Source organism: Clinocottus analis, unplaced genomic scaffold (assembly GCF_023055335.1).
Source record: "Clinocottus analis isolate CAN_PGR_092001 unplaced genomic scaffold, fCliAna1.0.p SCAF_18, whole genome shotgun sequence".
Classification (NCBI taxonomy): domain Eukaryota; kingdom Metazoa; phylum Chordata; class Actinopteri; order Perciformes; family Cottidae; genus Clinocottus; species Clinocottus analis.
Window position 1 is genome coordinate 12,313,478 of NW_027175909.1, and position 24,101 is coordinate 12,337,578.

At 42.7% G+C, this 24,101-nt stretch overlaps 2 protein-coding genes across 6 annotated transcripts in view; one reads left to right on the plus strand and one right to left on the minus strand.

Moving 5' to 3' along the window:
• Nucleotides 1-1,729: 1,729 nt before the first annotated feature.
• On the plus strand, nt 1,730-9,755 carry rnf32 (ring finger protein 32). Of its 2 annotated transcripts, none has more exons than XM_068581470.1 (7): nt 1,730-1,778; nt 2,302-2,524; nt 2,609-2,751; nt 4,096-4,253; nt 4,877-4,985; nt 8,080-8,247; nt 9,135-9,755. In XM_068581470.1, exons 1-7 carry the CDS (start codon nt 1,764-1,766, stop codon nt 9,363-9,365), a joined length of 1,047 nt encoding a protein of 348 aa, XP_068437571.1. In that variant the 5' UTR covers nt 1,730-1,763; the 3' UTR covers nt 9,366-9,755. The 2 variants fall into 2 exon arrangements, with proteins under 2 accessions (XP_068437571.1, XP_068437572.1); XM_068581471.1 differs by having other exon boundaries at nt 8,086-8,247.
• A 329-nt stretch (nt 9,756-10,084) lies between these two features.
• lmbr1 (limb development membrane protein 1) overlaps nt 10,085-24,101 on the minus strand; it is a 30,564-nt gene continuing 16,547 nt past the window's right edge. For 3 of the 4 annotated variants that reach the window (XM_068581466.1, XM_068581468.1, XM_068581469.1), the window contains exons 10-17: nt 22,628-22,717; nt 21,523-21,599; nt 20,995-21,072; nt 17,186-17,259; nt 16,826-16,916; nt 16,154-16,220; nt 13,389-13,550; nt 10,085-12,831 (exon numbers count right to left, since the gene is read on the minus strand). In XM_068581466.1, the coding sequence (XP_068437567.1) occupies nt 12,746-12,831; nt 13,389-13,550; nt 16,154-16,220; nt 16,826-16,916; nt 17,186-17,259; nt 20,995-21,072; nt 21,523-21,599; nt 22,628-22,717 (725 nt within the window). In that variant the 3' untranslated portion in view covers nt 10,085-12,745. The remainder of the gene's footprint in view (nt 12,832-13,388; nt 13,551-16,153; nt 16,221-16,825; nt 16,917-17,185; nt 17,260-20,994; nt 21,073-21,522; nt 21,600-22,627; nt 22,718-24,101) is intronic. The other variant, XM_068581467.1, reaches the window with a different exon arrangement.

Below are 24,101 nucleotides of genomic sequence, written 5' to 3' on the forward strand. Positions count from 1 at the left end.
AAGAACTGTTCCTTTTTTTAACGTCTCGTCGGTGCAAACTTGCAAAGCAGTTCCTAACGCTTTCTTTTTTTCTTTCTTCTTTTTTTTTTTTTTTTTTTTTTTACCTTTTCGTTTAAGTCATCATCTCTTTGCACGTCAAGGTGAGTTGTCTTTTCAAAAATACCACAGATCAGGTAAAGAGGTCCAGGGGGAAGAAAGTTAAATAAAAAGCTCTTTAAAATGGTATTCATGGAGAAAAAGACAAACAATGTACCTGTTGAAAATAAAAGCGCACACTGAAATCCATTCTGATGACAGTTGGAAGAATGCAGGCTTTATGGGGGACTTGAGCCCCATCTTTGCCATATCTTTTAAGCATGATTATTTACTTAAAACAACAAACCAAAGCCCAAAGTCTGGCATTGTGGACGACGGGCCTTTGATTGAGCTCTGAGCTTGAATTCTTAACTAATAAATTGTTCCACGCCTTTGTCTGGGGCATTAACAGCAGTGGTCTGCGTTTTTCTTGCCCTAATCTCAAGAATGCAGCAGCCTCTTGAGAAGCTCAGGGGTTTCCTCCTCTTCCAGAGCCAGGTCTTCACTTTGTTTTCTTAGAGGACTCCCCGGATTGACAGGCCTCACCGTCAGCCCTCTCCTCGGCCATCTGTTTTCACCAAATTCTGACTGAGCACATCAAAGTCAATCAAGGCTGCAAAGCATTTTTTTTTTTTTTTTTAAAAGTCTGTGTGTGAGAAATAAAGCAAACTTTTCATCAGGCTCACAAAAAGAGACGGTGTGGACTGTGTGTTTGTGTGTATGCTTTTCCGTGTGAGGGTGACCTGGGAGGGATCCCTTAGCTCACAGCACAGGTATGAGCAGCTTAGCTTTGTTCACTGCCTACTCTGACGACAGCTTGGTGAGTCACCTATAGACACTAACCTGCTTTGGTCAGGTTCCAACTATTCACTGACAACTCCCTGACAATAAAATAATCATTAGTGAGATTGAGACACAGCACGTATAGTTTGTAAAGAGCTCCGGCGATGGAAGGGGATAGACATAAACAACTTTGCGAATGTAAAAATATCAGCAGTGGCAGAGTACATCTTGCTTCAATAAAATTATATATTTTCAGCAAAGTGTACAGTTATTTTATTACTTTTACTAATGAATGAACGTGAATGCAGCATTTGAATGCTTTCCAACTGCAAGTTCTATCAAATGTTTTGATCTACATTGCAACTTGCTACTATTGTTTTCAATGAAGTGGAGTACAAAAGTAAACCTGCAATATTCCTCTCTGAGTTGGGTAAAGTAAGTCCTAAAGAAAAACACAAATATAGTTTTCTCTTTGTTTTGTGGTAAATGTATGATGTTAATGTTAGAATATGTTTGTTTACTCTGTCTTAACACACTTGTAACCCATTACAATATAATTGTATTTGTTTAAATCACACAAAAAAGGAAAATAGGCAGCAATACTTAGCAAATGTACTTTTTCACATTCTAGTACCATTTGAGTTTTGAAATAATAATAATAATAATAATAATAATAATAATAATAATAATAATAAAAGACCAAAAGTAATACAAAGACGAATGATTCTCTGATAAATGTAATGAAAAACATCACACAATTAAATGTCTGGTGTTTTTTAATCCGTAATCAATAACCAATCAGCTGACCCAGAAGTCTCAGCTCAGCCAATCAGAGGCTCCGTGTGGAGAGGAGGGCGGGTCTGGACTGGTTACCGTAGCAACCGATTCAACACTGTGTTGATAGGATGGCAATGCGGAAGGTTTGGATTTGTTTTATCTTTCATAAAAATGTAAAACTATATGGCCGCAGATCGTCGGGGTTTCTTCTAATACGCATGCGCAGTCTTGAGGCGTCGTCCGACTTGAAGCTTGAAGCTCGTGTCGTTTGAAAGACGAAGTGAAAGTTGCCCCGTTGCCTGAGTTGCACCTGCGATCCGACGGACATATTAAACACCTGCGTGACGTGAACTCCAGACGGCTCTTTCGATATTAAAAACAGCCAACACACCCACTACGTCACGAGTTAAACGAGGGCAGACTCACCATCCGCGAGCCTTGTGTCAGTTTTAAAAAGTCATTTATTTGACGCACTCGTTTCTGCGTGTCTTTAGCAATTATACCGTTTTCCATTTGGCACGTGCAGTGATTTATTTCTGCATCATTGTGTCCAGACAGAAAGCATTAGCTGTGTTTAATGCGATTCCTGCTCTGAAATAAATACTCAGTCTACATTTGCACCTGATGGAAATGCAGTGACGGATATATCTACATTGTATTTTGCAGGGTTTGACATCTCAAGCTAGCAACAAGTTGGTGCTCACCTCGGTCGCCTTTCAAGACCACATCACACGCAACCTGCTGCATCCAAACTTCCTCTCTGACCCCTTTCTAAGAGGCCAAAGAAAAGCAGCCAGAAAAAGAGCCGAGGAAAGTTGCCTGCAGACACAACATCAGCACGAAGAGAGAGAATATGTGCTGGATTCTGCTCCACCCCCTTTAACATTAGGTAAAACAAACACTGGCAATGTTATAGAAAGACAGTATTTCATGGGAATTCTTTGTGAAGCAGTATTTTTCCTCTGCGTTCTAGCTCAGAAGTTGGGTTTGGTGGCCTGCCCTGCAGGGAGGCTGACGGAGGACGAGTGGGCCCGGGTCAAGGCCAGGTCTGTTCAGCAGGGGGACTCGGCTCAGCCCTGTGCAATATGCAGAGAGGAGTTTTGCCTTCAGCCTCAGGTATTCCCCCAACACAAAATACTGTTAATACTGTGAGAAAGCTCCTTTTATTTTGTTTCCAATGTTCTGTCTGTCCTCAGGGAAACCTGTGTGTCCGTATACACACATGGGCGCGTACACAAAGCCACCACCTCCCCCCTGCAGTTCCTGTATGTCCTAATCTGTGTAGACAACTGTACAAATTTACCCATACTGCCTTGGAACTCAACTGTGACGTGATGATGTAGCAATCAGTGTGTTACTGTGAGGGTCATTCAGTCCTTTACACCTTTTCCGATCCCCTTTTAAGATGCCAATCTCCTCAAGAATGTGGGACTCCAATGGGCGGCCTCACAAAGCACAGTTGCCATAGATGCGCATGTAAATATTAGTTTGACTCAGGGAAAAAAAAAAAGTTAATTAGAGCCTGCTAACAAGGGAAAGTGACAGGAGGGAATCTTTGTTGATTTGGCATTTTCCTGCAAACCTTCATTTTCTAACGATGCAGGGTTTTTTGTGCCACAGTCTTGCATACAGGCATTAATATGACAATAGAAAATGCTTACAGCAGCAGTTGCGTAGACTTCAATCGTCAACACATCTCGTTCCAGCTCATATTAATTTAATACAAGTCAGAGTTAAAATATATATGGTACTCTGCGTTCTATTACATTTTTGTTCCCTTTTCTATATTGTGTCCATAAAATGTAGCGTGTAGCCTTAAAGCATTGTGAGGAGTGAAATTTCTCTGTGGTCTAATAGCTTGTCGAGCTCCTGGAAATTGTACACTGCAGGGGGCCCTTTCACTGGTGATGGAGTGTGTTGGTCAGGCCAAAACAATGGGAAATCAATATGCCTCCCCCTGCCCTCTAGAGATCTGAGTAAACTGGTGTGTGTGCCGAGCCCAATAGCCGAGGCTGTCTCCTTTCAGACCATAAAAGAACCCCACTCCCAGGTAGAAAAGACTATAGTCCAGGTCCCAGCCGGCCCACTGGGGGTCCTGCTGACTCCCTCTGTCCTCTCAGCAAATAACACTTAAAGGCAGATACACACATTCTCATACGTGCATGAATACACACATTTAGCATGGCTTAAGGCTCAAATACACACACACAGCATGTGCACAGACTGTATTCTGTATGAGAGCTTTTTCTGTCAGCACTTGAAAACCACTACACACGTTCAGCAGCATCCTCAGGAGACATTTCAAACCATATAATATATATATATATATATATATATATATATATATATATATATATATATATATATATATATATATATATATCAACCTATAAAATTGCTTGCATGATATCATTTTCATTTCAGATACACTAAATAACTTATGTCACTGTTTCTTTTTAGGTGTTGCTGTCGTGTTCCCATGTCTTCCATCGAGCATGTCTGCAGGCCTTTGAGAGGTTTTCTGGGAGGAGGTGCTGCCCAATGTGCAGAAAGGAGCTGTATGAGGCTCGGGTGATCTACGATGCAGCTCGCCTCTTCAGGCACCAGTGTGCCACCAGGTACATGCACTGAATGTTAAAAAAAAAAAAAAAAAAAAAGTACTTCCTGTTTCAATAATTGCACTGGACAAACAGATTCAAGATAATGCACGATAACAATGTATCACAATCTCACCAAGAGACTGAGACAAAACAACGTATTTCATCTCGTGCTGAAGAAAACACTGTAATGTAAAATATGCTTTATACATGTAAGAATACATAGTAATATTAATAATGTGTAATAATAGTTTGGCTGCTGTTCAATGATGTATGTATACAGCACACTTTATGACAAGTAAAATGAATCTGCTTTACATTAAAACATGGCCTCATCAAACTGCTTGTTTTTCATTCATAAAACCCATGATGTTTGTACACAAGCTATGTTGTGTGTGCTGTATGTGTCAGAGTTGGAAAACATGGGACCACACTTGCTATTATAGCTCGGTTAAGGTTTTAGATATGAGAAATGATCAATACATTTCCAGTGCATTCAATTGGCCTGCCAAAAGCTAATAGCTTCACATACTCACAGCAATCAATCAATAAAGTATTTTTCAAATTTCTGACTTTCACCACATTTTCCTAACCCTTGACGGTGACTGTTTGACTGCATTTTGTGGGTCTATGTGTGTGTTTAGAATCCAAGCATGCTGGCGAGGCTACCTCGCTCGACGAAGACACCGAAAGTTGAGACAATCCATCTGCCCAAAAGACAAACAGCTGCGACGGGAATACTTTGAGGCAAAGGTGAGTTTCGACTTCAAATCCAACAACGGGGTCTTACAGATCAATCACGCTTCTTTGGATCACACCGAACATGCACACACTCTCATTGCCTAGCGTCTGCCTCCGAAACTTCTTTCCTCCATTTCACTCCGACATTCCCGAGACATTCTGTTTAGTTAGGCAAACAAAGCTCGCGACAAACGTCAAGTCTCGAGGGTTTCAGGCACTCGCTGACCCCGCTGCTAACCTGCAGACACACAAACACACCTTCACCTGCTCTCACCCTCTCCAGCTGCTTTGATGCTTTGTGAATCATACACTGATCGTCCACTAATGAGGAGAGAGTTTTGTGTTTTCGTCAAACAGTCTGGACATTCCAGGGTCAACACAAAAGCTCGACGTCTCCTGTGCATGTTTGGGTTCTGGGTTTCCTTCATCTGTCTAGCTGTCTGACGTGTGTGTGTGTGTGTGTGTGTGTGTGTGTGTGTGTGTGTGTGTGTGTGTGAGTAGCTTTTGTTGCTGCGTTGGATGGGAAAGGGTGAAGAGGTGAGCTTGACCAGGATGTTTGGACGCCTGACACAGATTGTCATTTCCAGCTTTGTACTCGAGCAGAATCTCAAAGCTATCAACCGTGCAACGATGGGACTCTAAGGAATTATTTAAAAAATTGTACTCGAGAGCAAGCAGCGGATGGGGTCGTTTGACTCTGAGGCTGTGTTGCCTTCAGGGTGGCTCTCAGGAAAAGGGAACATTGCCACCTAGTGAACCTCCCCCCATTTGAGGTCTTTGGATGACCAGAGATGAGTCCGGTCAACATCATCTTTTGCAGAATAATTTCTCAGACAAATCCATCTGATAACCCTGCTTTAAAACAGTCATAGCTCATGCAATCTATGTCCAATCTCTACAAGACCTTTTTTTATTTCTATGTTAGTAATCATGCAGAGTGCACACTGCGCTTCAAACAGGCTGATTAAACATGAGTGACAAATGTGTAAAGGCCACACACATAATGTGTTGCAGGGGTCGGAGTGTCCTACCCATCCCCCCCTGCCCGTCTCTATCATCCCGCCTATAAACCATGTCCAGTAAACAAAGACACAGCATTTACTGGGCCAATTACCTGCGCTCTAACACATTAGGCCATGTCCTCCTGGTCCACATGCTGAGGATGGAGTCATAGCCGCTGTCAGACACTTTACATTCACGCTGTGTGATTCAGTGCTTGTGGGTGGTCATGAGATTGTCTCATATCTTTTGTCACACTGAGGATGATCTTCAAGAGCTGTGAGCTGAGCAACGCGGCGCTGACAGGTCTGATTGACTTGATTTTCAGCGGGAAGACGTATTTGCTTAGCTGACTGTAATGCAAACAGACGTGTCGGTGCCGGGCTGGAACCTGCGCGAGGCGGAAAAAACCTATTCTTTCAGTTTTCCGTGTGATAGCAGGAGGCCATAAAGCATCTTTGTCCCACGAAGCCACAGGTGTTCCTGGAAAAAAAATAAAAAAGGTTTAAAAAAAAATTTAAAAAAATCCAACATCTCCGCCCAGTTTTAGAAATCTTATCAGCTGATCTGATAACCAGCTTTCAATTTCGACTCACTTCGGAGGTCCAGCCCTGAGTCAACACATTAAGGGGGACACCAGCGGCATCGAGATGGATTGCCGCGAGGTGAGATAACGCCTCTGCGCTCCACCTCCTCGTCCTCCTCCTCTTCCTCCTCTCTCTGCACTCCCGTCCACATCTCCTGCAGAGCGAGGCAAAGGTCACCCGAGCTGTGCTGTTTGCCTTCACCGGCGAAAAAGTCAGCCGGGCTCATAAAACCCTCCATCCAAATGCTCGACTTTGGTTTAATTAGTGATAAAAGCCGGGCTGTAAAGCAATTCTGATGTCACTATGATCGGCTTTGTACGTGTGTTTATGTGTGTGTAGGTGTGTCCTGCACAGAAAAACAAGGGCATGTGTGGAAGCAGGTGCTGAGGCCCTCTCTCAGTAACATTGAGCAGTATTGACATTGTGTTTCCCAGACGTGGTGCAACACATTAATGTAGAGCTGCATCTATTAGTGGATTGACAGAAAATGATTGGCAGACATTTTGGTAATCAACTAATTTGAGTAAATTGTCACGCAGCATCGCCAAATATTGTCTAGTTTCAGCTTCTAAACTCTGAGCCTTTTGTTACTTTTCTTTCTGCAGGTTTTGGTCTGTTGCTCAGACGATGGGTGTCACTATTTTATGACATTTTAATGAACAGACACGCTAGTGATTGATTGTTAATGACAGACATGTTACATGTAGACATTTATGTGTATTGATCAATGGCACAGTGCTGTTGGATCGTATACTGCCTATAAATAGACTATTAATATAATAATTGACTATTAAATATGTGAATATGTTTTGGATATGCATATGCAGTCATTAATTGTTGCCTAGCAACAGCTGCTGTAAATGGGAGAAGGCAGATGAGTTCTGGGAGGACAGACAATGGAAACAAGTCTTTAAAGTCAGCCAATTTCAGAGGACCGGGCGCTTCTGTTTAATTATATTTTAAAATTCTTTTCCCAACCTGAATGTGTAATTATGATTTCACTCAGCCAGGGATAACATTATGGAGCAGTAATGGGAAATAAGGACCCTGTCTTCTGGCTTAAACTGGTCCATAAATGGGGCAGTATTTGTGTAAGTTATTAGCAATAATTACAATAATTATAGAAGTCAGTGAAAAGAACAGAGATTAGTAATTCCATGACACGTCATTTGTAACGTTTAGTAGTTCATTAGTTTTAGTAATACGCCCAAAAACACTGTGTACTAGACATGTTTATTTCTGATTGTGTAGAAGACGGAAAAGGTTCCCACGTTTCCCAGCACCGTCTTCCCTTTTTCTTTCTTTTTTACTGGTTTCCATTCATTCTCTGTGCTAGTGGGAAATGTGACTGTATTGATCTGGCTGTTCCACAACTGCACCCTGTCAGCACGCCTCAGCCACCACAATACACACAAACAATTAGTCTTCGCTGAAAACACGACTCCATTGTGCATCTGAATGAAACGTGCCTCCTTTGTACCACTAAAATGCTTCTTTTTTTTTTTCCTCTTTCTCATAAGTTGCAGGAGTTGAATGACAGCTTTGTCCGTTACTGTCACACCGACACGGAGGCTTTTCTGAGTGATATCAACCGCTCGCTGTCATCGAGCAGACGAGTGTTCCAGCAGCTGGAGAGAAAGCACGTCTCCGAACCTCAGGAGAGGGACTGGGACCGGATACAAAGCCAGGTCAGGAACCAGTCACCCTGCGCTGAACCGGAAGACACTTCCATCATTAAACAAGGCCCGCGTGAAGATGTCTTCTTCTCCCAGCCGTTCCCCCGGCATGTTAACGCCTGCACGGGGACAACGGCATCCCAGCTGCTGTATAGAAAGTACGCCTCTCCGGTAGTGATCGTTGACTTTATCAAATGAATGGCGGTGGGTAGGCTAATAATCCTCTGTGTTTACAAAAAACACGACCCAGTCTGATAATGCACGGCAGGCTTTTCATCGCCATTGAAAAGACATTACGATGTTTCTGTTCCACAAGGCTCTATTGTTGGCTTTCGTTGCAGCGTTTTCCATAGAGGGAGCGGGGTGTGTGCAAAGAAGATGTCTTTTTTTTTTTTTTCTTCCTTTTTTTTCTTCTTCTACTTCTTCTTCTTCTTTATCTGGTGTGAAAAGGTTGAACACAAGGCAGGAGTGGCTCAGCCTTGACACGGAGTATCAAACAGTGAATGTGCTTTCAACACATACCTTGCACCTTTTTTTCACGGGTGCAAACTCTATAAAGCGGAGTGCAGCTCGTTATGAAACATTTAACGGCCGGGCATGTTGGCCCCCTAAAAAACAGGAAGCCGTCTCTGGTTAATCATTGGCGGAGCTGTGCGTGTGTTTCTTTTGTTTTTGTAAGGATCACTGATAAACTTGTTATCACCTCGTCTGATCAAACCCGCCGGGTAGTTGCTTTTACACATTTGGTTGAGAGTTCTTCACAATGACAGCGGCGAGGGCAGCGTTGGTTATTTCCCCTTCCAATCATAGAGGAACCAAATTAGCTCGGGCTGTGCAGTGGTCCGGGTGCGAACGTCCTTCAGGTTGTCTAACTTGCATTGTGTTTCCAACACCGACAGGTCGTCCAGAGAGGAGTCTGGGACTGCCCCATCTGCCTGACTGCATTGTGCAGCCGAAGCCTCCCAGCAGAAGCCGGTGCCTCCAGCCATCAACAACGCAGACGCACCGCGCTCCTGTCCTGTTCCCACCTCTTCCACCAGCGCTGTCTGGAGGCCTTCGAGGCCTTTTCTGTTGAGAGCAGACCTTCCTGTCCCCTGTGCAGATCGGTGTACCACAAAAAGATTTTCTAACCAGGGACACACACGACACATTGTGGTTACGTCATTTTCATTGAGTTGCTTTTGTCTGAGTTGCGTGGGTCTTTGTGTTGCTTCATGCTGCTCACTTGCGTTATGAAGGTGGGCGTGTCTCTCTGCTACAGTAACTGGTACCCAACGTTAGTGATGGAGAGTAAAAACATTTCGGGTGGGTTTTACCATTGAAGGGAGACTTTTCCTTCACAGGACAAAGCTCGTGACCAGGAACGACCTGACAAAGAACAAGTTTATAGCTCCATTATTTATATTTTTAATCATGTTTCATTGATGATTCCCTAGTTTTTCACCCAATTTCGAGCCTTTTTCAGGGTCCCCTCATTATACATGTTTTTGGTTTTGTGAAATAAATGAAGAGTACTTTAATTTGCCTTGTATTTTAATATATTTGGTGAGATGCATTTGTTATCAGGTATATTTATATTAGGTGATAGTTAGTGATGGTGTAACTATTTGTCACGTTAGTGTTCGAGGGTTAAGATGGCATCTGATGGTGCTGGTTAAACAAGCAAGACATTGTACACTTTGGTGGAATGTTGCGCTTCATGCTCATCAGGTCTATACTTACTGCACAGACATGAAAGGTATCAACTCATCTGAAACTTGGCAGCAAAACTGAATAAATGTTTTTCCCAAACTACTGTGTCAGTATTGATGTCCAGGGTGTCACAATGATGAATGAAAAGATGTTCACAAAGCATTTTTCTAAGTTTATTTGCAAACACACAAACATCAAAAAATAACTAAACAGACATTTAGCAAACTGAGAAACTGTAAATAAAAAAATACATTCACAAAACATGTACCAAAAGTTACGTGCAGCGACCAACTGACATACAGACAAAAAAGCTGCTTCACTTACAGACCAACTCTCAACTTTTGAAACCCGGCACACCGGAGATGAACCGTAAAGGCAACCGAAAAAGCTTGAATAGAAAATGTCTCCCAGTTCTTTATGCAACATTTTATAAGGGGAGAGACACTTCACTGTCACCAAAGACTGCAGCTGAGAGGATGTACGCACAACCATGATGGAACTGGAGAAAATCCAACTCAAGCCATATCGTTCATCCAGATCAAGTCATACACTCTTTTTGACTTTTACCAAATCATCCAACATTTAAAGTGTTTTTTTTTTCCCCCATCCCTTTGGCTCATGTTGATTATTCACAGTATCCAATGAAATGGCACACAACATACTAGAAAATCTACCAAATGTTTTTGCCAGTTTAAGAATTTTGGTAAAACTGCTCTTGAAATTATATTTCTCAAAATCTTGCTTTGGTTTTGGGATCCTCTGAGCCGTACAGGTCCACCCTTTACAAAACATTCTGGGTCCAATTTGCTTATTTGAGGAGCTGGCGTCACCGTGAGTTTCATAACTGAGAGTTGAAACATTTTCTTTAAATCCAGTCTTTGAAACATAGCAATAACCAATGGTAGACAGCTTTGAAATAGAACATTCCCTGTCCTAAGAAACAAACGTTTCAAATGCATATATAAATTGAAATTTCTTTTACTTTCTTTTTTTTAGTCACCAGTAAAACACATGACCTCTTTAACGCAATAGAGATGCAACATCTTTAGATGGCTCGACCCTATTCTAGCAAGTGCTCAACCCTTATGGGAGATGAATGAGTCTCAAAATTAAGCTTCTCACTTTACAATAAGAGCTACTGTGAAAACATTCATGACAAAAAGCAATGTGCACATTATATCCAGCTGGCTTGACACTAGAATCCTGGCGGCGTACAGGGGATCACAGTGGAACTGTCTAGAGACACAACGATGTACTTGTACACATAAGTATGAGTACATTAACGAACAACACGGAACAAGAAACACCCTTAACACTAAGCCTGCGAGATGCTTGTCGTATAAGGCATTTAAGGTGGTACTAGAGACAAAGAACGTCACAGTTCAGAAGATTATGCAGCAATACAACTACATGTAAATTAGGCCTGAGTCACCGAGTCCTTCTACCAGCCGCAGCGTTGCACATTCTCACTCATGCATTCTGTTTGTGAAGACTGTTGCAGGTTTGCATTAGATTTAGGTGTTGATAAAAAAACATATGTACAACAAAATACAGATTGCCGAGTGAGTCAGACCCTCAGTGGGCTCAACAGGAGCCTGATATTTACATCCAAATAATGCAAAAGAAGTATGAAAACACAATTTATGTACAAGTAAATACAACATTTACAAAAATGACAAACTATTTGACCATTTTTTCTGTGCCTTGTGAATTTAAAATATTTTGTTTTACAGGGAAGGGGAGAGGGGGGTGGGGCAGGGGGATGAGCAAGAATGTGATGTTTTTTTTGGAATAAAATTTGAGGAAAAACAACCACAAGCTCAGCTCCAATAAACTAAAGCGTTCTGCTCTTTGGAACTGAAGTGGATACAACTTCCATAGTTTCCCATTTGTAAAGCAGCTCGAGTCTAATCGAGAGCACCTACAAAGAAGTTCTTACCCTACTACTTCATACAAACTAATGACATCATCAATAAAGTTAAAGCGCACTTCAGTAAAGCCAAATAAAAAGACGAATGAGGCCCATCAGTAATGACGGTGCCAATGCATATCATGTGACTTGTATGGATGCCGTGCAGTTTTATGTATTGGAGGTGATGAGTGAATAACTGACTTCTTTCATGCTTTACAAAGCACATTTAGTAATTTTCACATTTTTTGCTTAAAACAAAACACAAAAAATGACAAATTGACACCTTATCATGCCTGCATCAGTTCACACAACAACCAAAGAGCAAGGATTAGAGACCATCAACTGCAATTACCATGTACATACAGACTGAAAAATGACTCAACTTGGATCGCAGGGGGTCTATTTACTATACTGAGTACAGAAGAGGAGCATGGCGATAAAAAAAGAACCCCTTGCCTTTTAGTTAGATGTAAGATTTAGAGAAAAAAAAACATTGTTTGACATTGCTTTCGTCTAGTGCAGCGGCGAGGGGGTTGTAGAAGAAAAACAGAAAACAGGTAACAATGCTGGGGGAGGGAGGGAGAGGGACGACGCCCAGAAGCAAGAGATGGGTGGTTTAAAGTCACAGTCGCGGTTGAGGTCAACATCAAGGTCACTGCAGTGATGCCAGTCTATTTCCCTCCTCAGTCTCATCTCTGGCTGTGTCCCAGCTTCCATCCGAGACGCAGAGGATGGAATGTCACGAAGCTAGATTGCTCTCAGCCTCTATTTGCAGCATCCGTCAGCCACTGCCTGGGTTTATTAAGTTCCTTCCAATCCTTTTTACCTTTCAGTAGTCAGGCAGTACTGTCGAAATCTCCCTTTGGCTGTGCTAAGGTGTGTATGTGTGTTGATCTATCGTCCCTTTCACAGAGTTTTCTGATGCCCGTTGGCCGAAAGCTTTCCAGATTCAGGGTCTGTGGGGCTGTTTGACAGTTGCAATTTATCCAGACCTGGGCAGGGAGAGATAAGGGAGAGAAATCTCATTAAAAAGCCTCAGACTTTCACTTAGACAGAGATATCGATGTGCTTTTTTTTCTCTCCCTCAGTGCCTCTGTCTGACATTTTCTAACCCAATCCCACCCCGTGTATCAAACATCCAGGACCTGTCACCACAAGCCTTTGAGACTAGCCCCATCCTCTGTCATATGTCAGTCCCGCAGCACATTGGATCTAGCTGCAATTTACTCTATTTTGTGACTCCAGGTTGAGCTGTTTAGAAGAAGAAGAAAAAACAGAAATAAACGATCTCCCTCCAAAGCTGCAAAGAAGGTTTAGAGCTGTCAGTGTTTCAGACGTAACCTTCATGGGATGAAATTGAGTAGTCAAAGTATTGTTGCTTTATATTCCACAGAATATCCAGCATATCAAAAGCCAGGATTATTTGCTAGACTTTGCAGGACAATGAAAGATTATGTGGTGCAGTCTGGCTTTACTTTGTTATCGTATAATAAAAAAGGTGCTGGTTAGAAACCTTCAGGACGCATGAAAAATAAACAGATAAATTTACCTAAGGCCTTTAGAAGCTCTTCCCGCACTCCTGAGGTGAATTTTCTCACAAGACAGAGTGTTGTCACGACCGCAAACAGCAGGTTGTATGAAAGCACGATGTAAAAGTTTCCCAGCCAATTAAATCTCCCGAAGTCTCCCAGGAGATCAAACCTGGTGATACCTGTGTCGGACAGAGACAAAAGTTAAACAACTGGGTTGGAAAAAAACAAGTCGACACTCATTTGGTTTTCTGTGATGGACCCAACCAAGACATTACATTTCCCCTAAATTACTATTTAAATTTGACTGTGTTGAGTTGTTGAGTCCAAATATAGAGGTGTGATGACCAACAGGCACGTTTCCCCTGGACAACATGTTCATGAACTAAATTATAACAAGCGAAAAGCACGGGGCTGTAACTCAGTTGTGCGTTTCCGGGGAGGCGAGGGGTTGCACAATTTCTGACAGATGCTTATTGTCATCACTCGACTGCGTCTTGGGTAACAGTATTGTCCGGACGGTTCCCTGTGGACTATGAGAGGATGGGTGACTAAGTATAGCAGCAGCGGTGGTACGCAGGTACACTTCCTGCCTCTCCCAGGACCTTCAGACAGAGATAAAGGAGCGGTTTCTCCTGCAGGCTCGTCTTACTGTAGCTCCACACCACGAGACCGATTTCAAGCCGTCTGTCACAGCTGATTGCACGCTGCCTGGAAAGCCATCAACACCCTTTTGTTTTCCTGCTTATCCATTTTGGCCTGCCAATCCGGGTGTTCCTGCACTCGACCACAAGGCTCAGGCCAGCTGCGCCATCCAATAATAAAGTTGTGTACATAATTAACTTTCCATAACCTGATGTGTACATATGTGTTAAATCTATGCACCACAAGCATTTTACAATTTCATTCATCTGCGTGCAGGAATTAGATTCAGATGTAGTGCGCCGGAGAGGCACAAGTCTTCATACATTCTACTTCTCCCGTAACATCTTCACAGCCTCTGTCGTCAATTAGATTGGGCAATCGATTCAGTGTCTAGAGAGATGTATTTACAGCCGCAGTAAGCAGTTTGCAAGCATCAAGGACCTTTAACAAAATTGCCTGTGAAGAGACGATGGAGACCCGAGTCGATGCAGCTTGCCACTGTGCTCTGGCTACATCTCACTTTAATGCCAAAGGTTTTGATCTTGGTTTGGTAATTTGAGAACATTTAATTGGGGGTAAAAAGATGCTCTGCATTTGAAATGTCATTGGTACAGTAGCATAGTTAGAGACATTAGCATGCAGCTAGTCATACACCCAACACTTATCTGCGATGCTACTGGCAGATTTTTACACTGGAAAACACCCATTTGATTCTGTCGGTGTGTCACGAGAGCGGTGAGGGAGAACTGAAGATGAACAGCTCCACAACATTGGTTCTTTGAATGGGTTTTTGGTAAGATTCCTAAAATAAGGTCTGTGCTTAACACAAGTTTAAGAGATTTTACGTTTTGTTCTTTGGCACAAAGTACATCAGTAAATACCCTACTTCAGAATTTTGAAGCTTTAAGGTGTCCTACACAAAGCGTTTGTTAACAAGTTGCTAAATGAGACCAAAAACCTGACCTTTAATGCTAATAGTTATACTCACGCAACCACGGTGTAGTTCCCTGTCAGCCAAACTTTAGCTTTGTACTTCTATCAATTGCATTTACTATACAAAAATTATAAAATACATAAAACAAATCCCAAGGAAACCTGTGCAATGCTAATTTACGGCAGGAGTCATTACAAAAAAGCTATTCAAACTGTTTTGAATGAAAAGGTCCCTCATTCTGTGAACCTGCACGAGAGATGAGACGAGTTTGTTAAAATTGAAATCAAACACAATGACCAAAACGTCAACTAAAAAAACTTAAATGTTTCAATTGAGAGTTTTGCATACACAGTATACATAAGATAACACTATTTGCCACTATTTGCCAAAAGAGACAGACTGTAGCACACTTCTTGTGTTGTGGTACAGTTCCCCTTTCTCTTATACAGAGCATATTTCCCACACCTCACCGAGACTCAAAACCCTTTTTTTTTTGTCCTTTAACGTCTCACTTCGTCAAACTCAACTCTCCGTGTCTTTTTCTTCTTCTTTTTCTTAAGCTGGGAGGCCTTTTCTCTTCAACTCCGTCTCATGCATTTATTCCTTTTAATCTATTCAGCGTCACAAAGCAGAACCTGTTGATATTTTGTAAAGCTCCCAATGAGTCACTGTATGCTCGCTCCGTCCCGTTTTCCCACTCTGTTGGTCTCTCTCACACACACTCAAATACACACACAGAGTAGTGCTATTTGAACAGCTGTGCTTTGCACTCTGCATGTTTATTAGTGCCATTGTGGTGGTGCTACCCCTGTCATTTTTACCCCTTCACCCTGCACTCTTTTCTAATGTCACTATGGGAAACTATAGGAGAATTCAACTTGCTAACCTTAATGGTCTGTTTGTGGCAGCGTCTGAAAACAGTGTTGGGGGAGGGGCCTTTACTCATTCTGGTTGTTAGTCGCAAGGTTGTTATGACATCGCCGACAATTCAGTTCAACCTAGTTTAATATTTTGGGAAATAACGGGATTTAGAGGAATTAGACGAGAAGATCGATTCCACTCTTACGTCTTTTCACTGAATATGAATACAGCCAGCAGCTGGTTAGCTTAATATAAAGCCTTAAACCAGATAAAAGAACCTCGCCTGGCTAATAGATTGGGAAATTAGCACACACACTATACACTCACACAAACAGCTGTACTCACCTAGAGTTCTGGACATCACTGGCAGGGCTGAACTCAGGACCAAAATGGAGACACAGCAACCAATGATCTACAACAATCAACAGATAATCAAACTTAAGATCGTACAAGCGTACATTACTGTTATGAGACGTGTGAGGAAAAAGCATCCGTCGCGCCAACACTTTCAGCGATGACGTGCCCACACATATGCACACATCACTTGATGTTAAATTGGTTCCACATATTGTACAATTAGACCCTCTGAAGTTGCTCATTACCAGGTTTTCTCTGTTGTCCTTTCAAGCCCTTTCACTGGAGCGTCATGGCTAGTTAACAAGCCTCACCACTCCCAAACTCATTACCAAGTGAATAGGTGCCAAACAGAGCAGACCCCCGTCCCCCCGCACCTCCCAAAAAAAACCGAACTCTCCCTGTGATGTACAAGAAAGGAGCTTGCACTTTGCCAGTGTTTGCGCAACCCACAAACAAATATTGGACAGATCAACTAAAGCCATTGAGGGGGCCCTGAGGAAAACGTTAGTGAGCAGTAGGAGTTCAGAGTGAGAGGAAGGGGGAAAAAAAGAGGAAATAGATGAAACACAGGGGGTCCCAAACACAGCAGCACCATAGGAGCAATCTCAGCACCCTTGCCCCCACTTCACCCCAAACCCCGTCCTTCCATCCCATCTTTACCGTTGTCATGGTTGTGTCATCGTTCCTGGGAGTGAGCCCCTCAAAGACTCGCAAGCTGTAGAAGCCAACGACAGAGGACACCATCAAGTAGCTGTTGAGCAAATCAATCAAGGACTGAAAACACTTCTCTGCTGGTAGCAAAGCAGCTTCTTTGAGTTGCCTTTTAAGTATTCCTCGTCGGCACCTTTTCAGCTACGATAAAAAGGTGACGAAACTGCACAACATGTCTTCCGGAAGGTGTCCGGCTGAACTATGTCCTGGGTAAACAAAGCTGGCTTGACAATGTTGCTCTTGGCCATGGAGCATGCTACTTTTGTCACAAACAATGGAGGTGGGGGGGGGGGGTCACTTAAAGGATACAACATGAGGATGATCTCCAGCACCGCCTGAGCCAAGCCAAATGTGGACAGAGGGGTGTTCCCAATGCCTCGGTCCTGGAAGATGAAGACACAGACAAAAGACTGGGTTATTCAGACGGCAATCATAAATAAACACATCACGAATAAAAACAGAAAATGGGAAACGACGGCAGAGCAGGCAGTCGCACACACATGCAATTACCGAAATCCTGCAAAGTAAGTATGCGGTGCATGAAGAATTTCCCTACTTGAGGAGGACAGAATTAAATTGGCTAAGTAATGAATGGAACAAGATGAAAGAGGCTCTTTTCAAATCACTGTCGATCATACAATATGTGAACAGGTGTTCAAACAAAAACGGCACATTGCTTACGGTAAGAAGAGTGTACAGGCTGAACGCACGCCAAAAACATAAAAACAACTAAACAAATACTTTGGCAAACACGAGGCGTAACATCTCCCCTCGACACCTAAAGACCTTTTGAAACTGGAGCAGGATAAAGGCACATCTACATACGCTGCACTGCACATACCATGCATCTGTGTAGTCAAATGATAAATATTTGCTTTGTCAAACTTGGCACCGGGGCTGATCCTCCATGGGCTCAGTGTGTTGCATGGGGCCCCTACAGTACTATGCATCATGACCATAGACTGCTCACTTTCATACAAAAAAAACTAAAGAAAAATCACTTATCCAAGTTTGAAAAGTTCCTAAAACTGTATGCTGCATTTTCAGATCTTGTAGATAATCATATGGATACAGAGTGTATGTGATAAACGCTTCATAGACTAAAATACTACCGTGCTATCCTCCATCCTGTCCGTCATGTGCACATAGCTGGATATATATTCAACATTCAGGTTATTTGTATAGCAATGCAAATACGGCACCTTTGCGATAATAATGCATGACATCAATGTGCTTTTATGCATCATTTACTATTCTTGCAATACCAATACATATTATAGTTGCATAGTAGATAGTTGCATATTTAGAGTACGGTCCTGGATTTAGTTTTTTGGTTACTATTCATGTTTTTGTTGTATTTAATTTCTTTTTTTTACCCACCTTGATTTGTTTTGTAAAAGAGCCTGAAGAAAAAAGGAAAGCCTGGCAGGTTGTTTCATGCCTTTTAATGCAACTGTCATCCCTGAGCTTACTGCAGAGCCATGGTGCAGTGCTCTTGCTCTCTCTCTCTCTCTCTCTCTCTCTCTCTCTCTCTCTCTCTCTCTCTCTCTCTCTCTCTCTCTCTCTCTCTCTCTCTCTCTCTCTCTCTCTCTCTCTCTCTCTCTCTCTCTCTCTCTCTCTCTCTCTCTCTCTCTCTCTCTCTCACACACACACAGGGAATTAGCAGACAGCATCTGATGTAATTTATTAATGGAGGGAGGGTGGGCATGCATTAAGATTATGTGTGCGCTTGCAATATGCGTGTATGCCCGGCGCTTAGGACAGCTAGCTTTTACAGTACGCCTCCTTTCAACTCTTACTTCTTTTTATTCCACGAGCAGGAAGGGTGATAGAGTGTGCGTTTGTGTGCATTTGTGTGTGTCAAAGAGAGGGAAGGAAGGAAGGACAACTGGTAGATTGGTCCGTGCTGCCTGCCACGGCTCTTTCAGCTAACACATTGCATTTGTAGCTAGTAAGATTAACACCTTGCAATACCTGCGCAGTGGTGTGCTTGTCAGTGTTGTGTGTGTGTGTGCCTCGCCTCCTGACCATTTGACCTCAGGGGGGTCCCTGCAGACCTCCGACTACAAAGGTTGTTAAGTGGCATGTGTCCTATGAGCTGGTGTAAGGGTTTTGATGTATCATCATCTACAGACTGCAAGATACTGAAGGTACACAGAAGCACGCACCTTCGCTGCCCTGGTTCTTTACAGCCAGGCATTTTTTTTATTCTAGATGTCTGAATCCAAAAGGCAAAATTGGACATAAAGTTAGCTCAGGTATAACCCATATTGTGGTGCTTTCTTTAATCATGAAGTAATAATGGCCATGGTGTGCTATGTGTTCTCATAGTAGTCATAGTAGTTTCACAAATGTATTCTCACTTCATCTTGCCATAAAAAAACAAACTTTCAAACTGTTTTTAAACTGTGTAACGATTAGAATTAATTTTAAATTAGTTAAAAGGTGGGATGATTGTGAGGAATTGAACCTTTAACTCTGAGCTCTGCTGGATGTGAACCGTACAGCATCATGGCACATTGTTTATGGAGGGAAGAAAGAAATATTTCTCCATCTATTTTTACATAAATCTGTAGCTAAGGAAAGCTTGTCACGGATGCTATTGTGCATGTATGTGTGTTCAGAGAAGGGCAACTTTAGTGAGGTGAAAGTTGGAGTCCAGTAGCGGCTAATTGTCCATTTCACAAAATACAGTGTCAAGTGTTGTGGCTACCAAAGAGGAGAGCCTGCAATAACTATTTTATTGGTCCTTCTTAGTGCTTGTTCATCAAGCTGTAAAACATACTGTCCTTTACAGAGCCAGAGCCAGTTCCTCCTCCTCCTCCTCCTCCTCCTTGTTGCTTCTACAGCATCTCTGCTCCTCATCTCCATCCACCTGTTTCTCCTCCCTACTCTCTCTCTCTTTCTCCCTTCCTAGCTCCTCATCATCCTTCTCCACCTCCATCCTCTGCTCTGTAAAGCCAATTGGGGCACTGCTCAGTATGCTAAGGACTATGGCGGGCTGCTTAGAAGGAAGGAAAGACAAACATTGACAGGGCACTTCCATTGTGCTCCACCTCACACAACAATCAGCGCATCGGGGCCTCATTTGACTTTCCCACAGTCTCTTTACTTTGACAGACTCTTCAGACCTCAAACCAGCCGCTCTCTCATTCTCTCCTTCTTTCTGTCACTTTCTCTCCTCTGTCCTTATCTCCTTCTAGACAGTCTGCGGGTAACTACGAGGGAATTTCTGTGCTAGAGGGGCAGAGAGTTTGAGATCTGGAGGGCAGGGTTCACGGGGTGGATAGACGGATATCATATCAATATCGATTGTTTAGGAGGACGAGACTTCCCCCCAAGCCCTTGTAGTGCTGTGAGATCATCAGACGTGTGGCATCCATCCAGCTCAACAAACGTATAAACCATTTAGTGAGGCCACACTGTCAGGGAAGACAGCTTCAAGCTGCATGACAAGTGTAATTTGGGGGATTTTCTGTGATGCGTCATGCCAAAGAAAACATCTCTGTTCAATAAAATAATTGGAATGTCGAGGGCAGCTCTGTCAGTTGCCCGCGAGACGCAAAATTAAATGAGGGAGAAATAGGATACATTATGTTGCCCCCTCTCAGACAAGAATGCAACCACAGACGCACACACATACAAGCACATGCACGCACGCCTCTCTGTCACTGCAGATGAGATGAGATAAGGAGAGCTTAAAACACATTGCATGTTAGGCGGAGATGAAAATCTCTAAGAGCCATTCCACACTCAGTTACGCTGCCTCACAGTAAGAGCCCTTCACTTGGCCCTGTCTGCCTCTGCAGGATGGAGGAGAAGCAGCCTTTTCACCCACTGTGGACTTGAGACACATAGCAAGCTCATTGAATCTGCACACTGCTGTGAAATGACTTTCAATGAGCTTCCAAAACAAAACCAGAGGCACAAGGTTCAAGCCTGATTAACATCTGGTCGGGCCTTTTCTTCCAACAAGCATCTGAGCATATCCGGAATTTGATTTATGTCCCCGCCAGGAGCATGGCAGGTCTGATAGGCAAGCTCCTCTGCAGTTTACATTCTGGGCGTGTGTGTGTGGGGAGTAGAAACGTACTTAGGTTGGGTTACAGTAGGCTTACCGTGGATCCCTTGGGCATGGCAGTCTCATCCACCAGAAGGTAGAGGATATTAAATGCCACCATAAGAACTGAGATTGTCTGCAGACAGAGAGGAAGATAAAGATTTGTTTACACATGGCATGATTATGAAAACATTGATCAAATCCTCAGAGTATCCGGCATCATGATATAATTCAACTGTGGTGGCCTGCTGGCTGATAGGCAAATATGGTAATGCGTAATAACTGTGTGATTGTAAAAGGCTCCAACGTTAAGCTACACAAAAGCTGAACAATGTGGGGACGTTTGAGGCACGTGCCACGAAGAAAGCAGAAAACGTTTTCCCACACTGTAATCTATTGAAAATGGTGGCTATTTAGCATTGTCTTAAACAGCTATTAAACAAAAGTAGTTTCCACACCCAGACTCAGAACTGTTAAGAGGATAGGATTTGAGGTACAGGGTGTTAGTCCTAATGGCCACCAGCCAGGCTGTATACGCCATGAGTAAACAGTTTGGGCTTAATGATAGGTCAGTCACAGCACTCACCGTTCCTGCGAGCAGGATCAGCATCACTATGGGATACAACAAGTTCTTCTCCCAACCCGATGCTTTCTTTCTTCTCTCTGAGTGGAAATGAGAGCCACCATGTGAGGTTATTAGTCTCAAGAAATATATGCATTACCAACTCTGTAATTGCAAGTTTCAGAGATAGAAACCACTTTCCACCACTGGCTAATTAATATGCTCATCAAAGATAAATAATGAAACCTCAAGCCCTCTGGCTTTATTTTTGCTTGGTTTGGTAAAACATATTGTGAGTGTGTGTAGCTAAACACAATCTCACCTCTCATCACAACCAACCCCCCCGGGTAATATACATTTCATAACCTGAAAAAAAAAATGATGCTCTTCCTCTTTAATTAGTCACACTAGTCATCATTGCCTTAATTAGTGGAAACAATAATAAAAAAATCTGGAAACAATGATACAAAATTAATGAATTCTGTGATTTATATGATAAATGATTAGGTGGGCAACTACTGTGACATATTCTTCGAAGCCAGCTCAAACATTTCATGTTAATATCTTCCAACTTCCTCTTATTTCAACAGCTCATCTTTCATGTTTGTCGACACTGCGGACAGTTTGTAGACCACATGCACTATATCTTCTATTATGGACATCCACAGTACCTAACAATGTGTATCTGACTGCTCTCTAGCCATATTGACTTTCTTTCTCTATTTCCAACCTTGTTAGTCCTCCTTATTCTCAAAGTGCACCCACCCTGCCTGCCCGAGAAGTTTGCCAAGTGCACTTTATATGCACCATCCTTCTAAATTAATGACATCACTAAAAGGCTTGCTACAATATAAAGTTTGCATCTTGTCCAATATCCTAAGTGCCTTTGTGCTCTCCTCCCCCCCACCCTGCTCCCCAAAAGACTCAGGCCTCATTTATAATATCCTAAAATGGATGGGAAATTATCAAGCCGTTCTGGTCCATGTCCAAATTAAGAAATTAAGGCAGACGGAGAGAAAGCAGCTGCCTGTCAGCAATATGTAAAAAGCTTATTTCTTGGCATATATTTCCATGGAAATTCAAGGTCTTAAGAGAAAATATATCAGTCCTGCATAATACAACTACTTACCCAATTTATTCCTCAGATTTCTAATATTGTCCAGTTTGTTGAGCTGCAGAGTAAAGCTTCCTTGAGTATACGTGTGTGAAGACGATTCTGCTGAAAGAGAAACCTTTGGAATTACCTTCATTTGTTGCATGATCAGATATCGTTACGGTTATTTATATTATGCAGCGAAGTTTTAGCTCTTATGTTGCTTTAACTGATATGTTCACTGTATCTGCAAGATATATATACTGTACAGCTAGACTACTCCAGAAACTCAATTCAGGTGAAAAGCAGTATTTTCATACATCACATTACATCATGTTAACTTCCCAATGTCTCATGGGATGAGCATATGGTATTTGACTTATTTTTTATTAAGAAATCCCATCAAAACAAGTAATCCTGCTCTGAACTCAACAATGTGATCTCAAACAAGTCAAAAATAATTTCTTGTGTCAGGAGCTGTCTCGCACATGCCACAACTGGTTTAGTGGGCTGGAGAAGACAGCAAGGGATTCTCCAGGAAAACCACAAGGCCGGCTCATTTGAGGCTAATTTATCTATTTTACTCTGTTTTCCTTCCAACTCGACGCACTAGCGTAAAGGCCCCAAGGAGCCAAAGTGGAAGAGTATCCATTTGCATCCCCTGGGGTGATTGGCAGATCAAGACCAATTAGTTCAGTGTTACACCGTTACTAGCGTGCAATAAAAATACCATCTTTCATCTTTGTTACAAGAGTGAAGGACCAATCACTTTGATCAAACCTTTTTTTCCCCTCTGTTATTATGACACGCCCTGTCTGGATGGGTTTAAGTAGGCAAAAGACGTGGGATAGATGGAGCGAGAGAATGAACAGTGTTGTCTGTGCCCTCGCGAATACCTGTCCCAGGATCTAAGCAGGGGAAAGTTTGAACCCTCCGAGCAAATGCAGTCACAACACAACAGGAAATGTCACGGGTAGTTCAACAGCTTTTTTTTTTCCTCCAGAGATGAACTGAACACTCTGCCTCAGGGTAGTGAACTAAACTATCACGTTTGTGCATAACATATCCAAACACGGGCTTACCCGTCACCCGGGACGGATACATCATTGATAAAATATCTGATCAAACAGCAGATCGAACTGAAGACAAAGAACAATATAATCACTTGAATTTCAACCGCAGTATCTTCAATGACATCATTCGAAACTAGAGTTAAATATATCCTTCACCTTCTGCTGGCAGCCTCAAGTAAGAGACTGAGTTACAGCGAGGCAGAGATGCTGAGTGAGGCTTCTGGCAGCCAGGAAGGCCCGGAGTAATTCAACGTATCCTCTCCAACCTTCAGCACAGTCGAAAAATTACGTCATCCACACATATGCAAAACACCATGCTGAGACATCACAGGCACCGGCAAGGTCATCGTGCCGCATAGCATCTGGACAGGCGCTCTGCTAGTCTGCTATCAGCAGATCGGGGTCTTGAGAGGGCAGCGTGGACACGTGTGCATGTC

Coding starts and splice junctions, on each gene's coding strand:
- rnf32 (XM_068581470.1), top strand. Junction 2,752..4,095: donor AGTTTTGCCTTCAGCCTCAG/GTATTCCCCCAA, acceptor GTTTCTTTTTAG/GTGTTGCTGTCGTGTTCCCA. Junction 8,248..9,134: donor GGGACCGGATACAAAGCCAG/GTCAGGAACCAG, acceptor CAACACCGACAG/GTCGTCCAGAGAGGAGTCTG.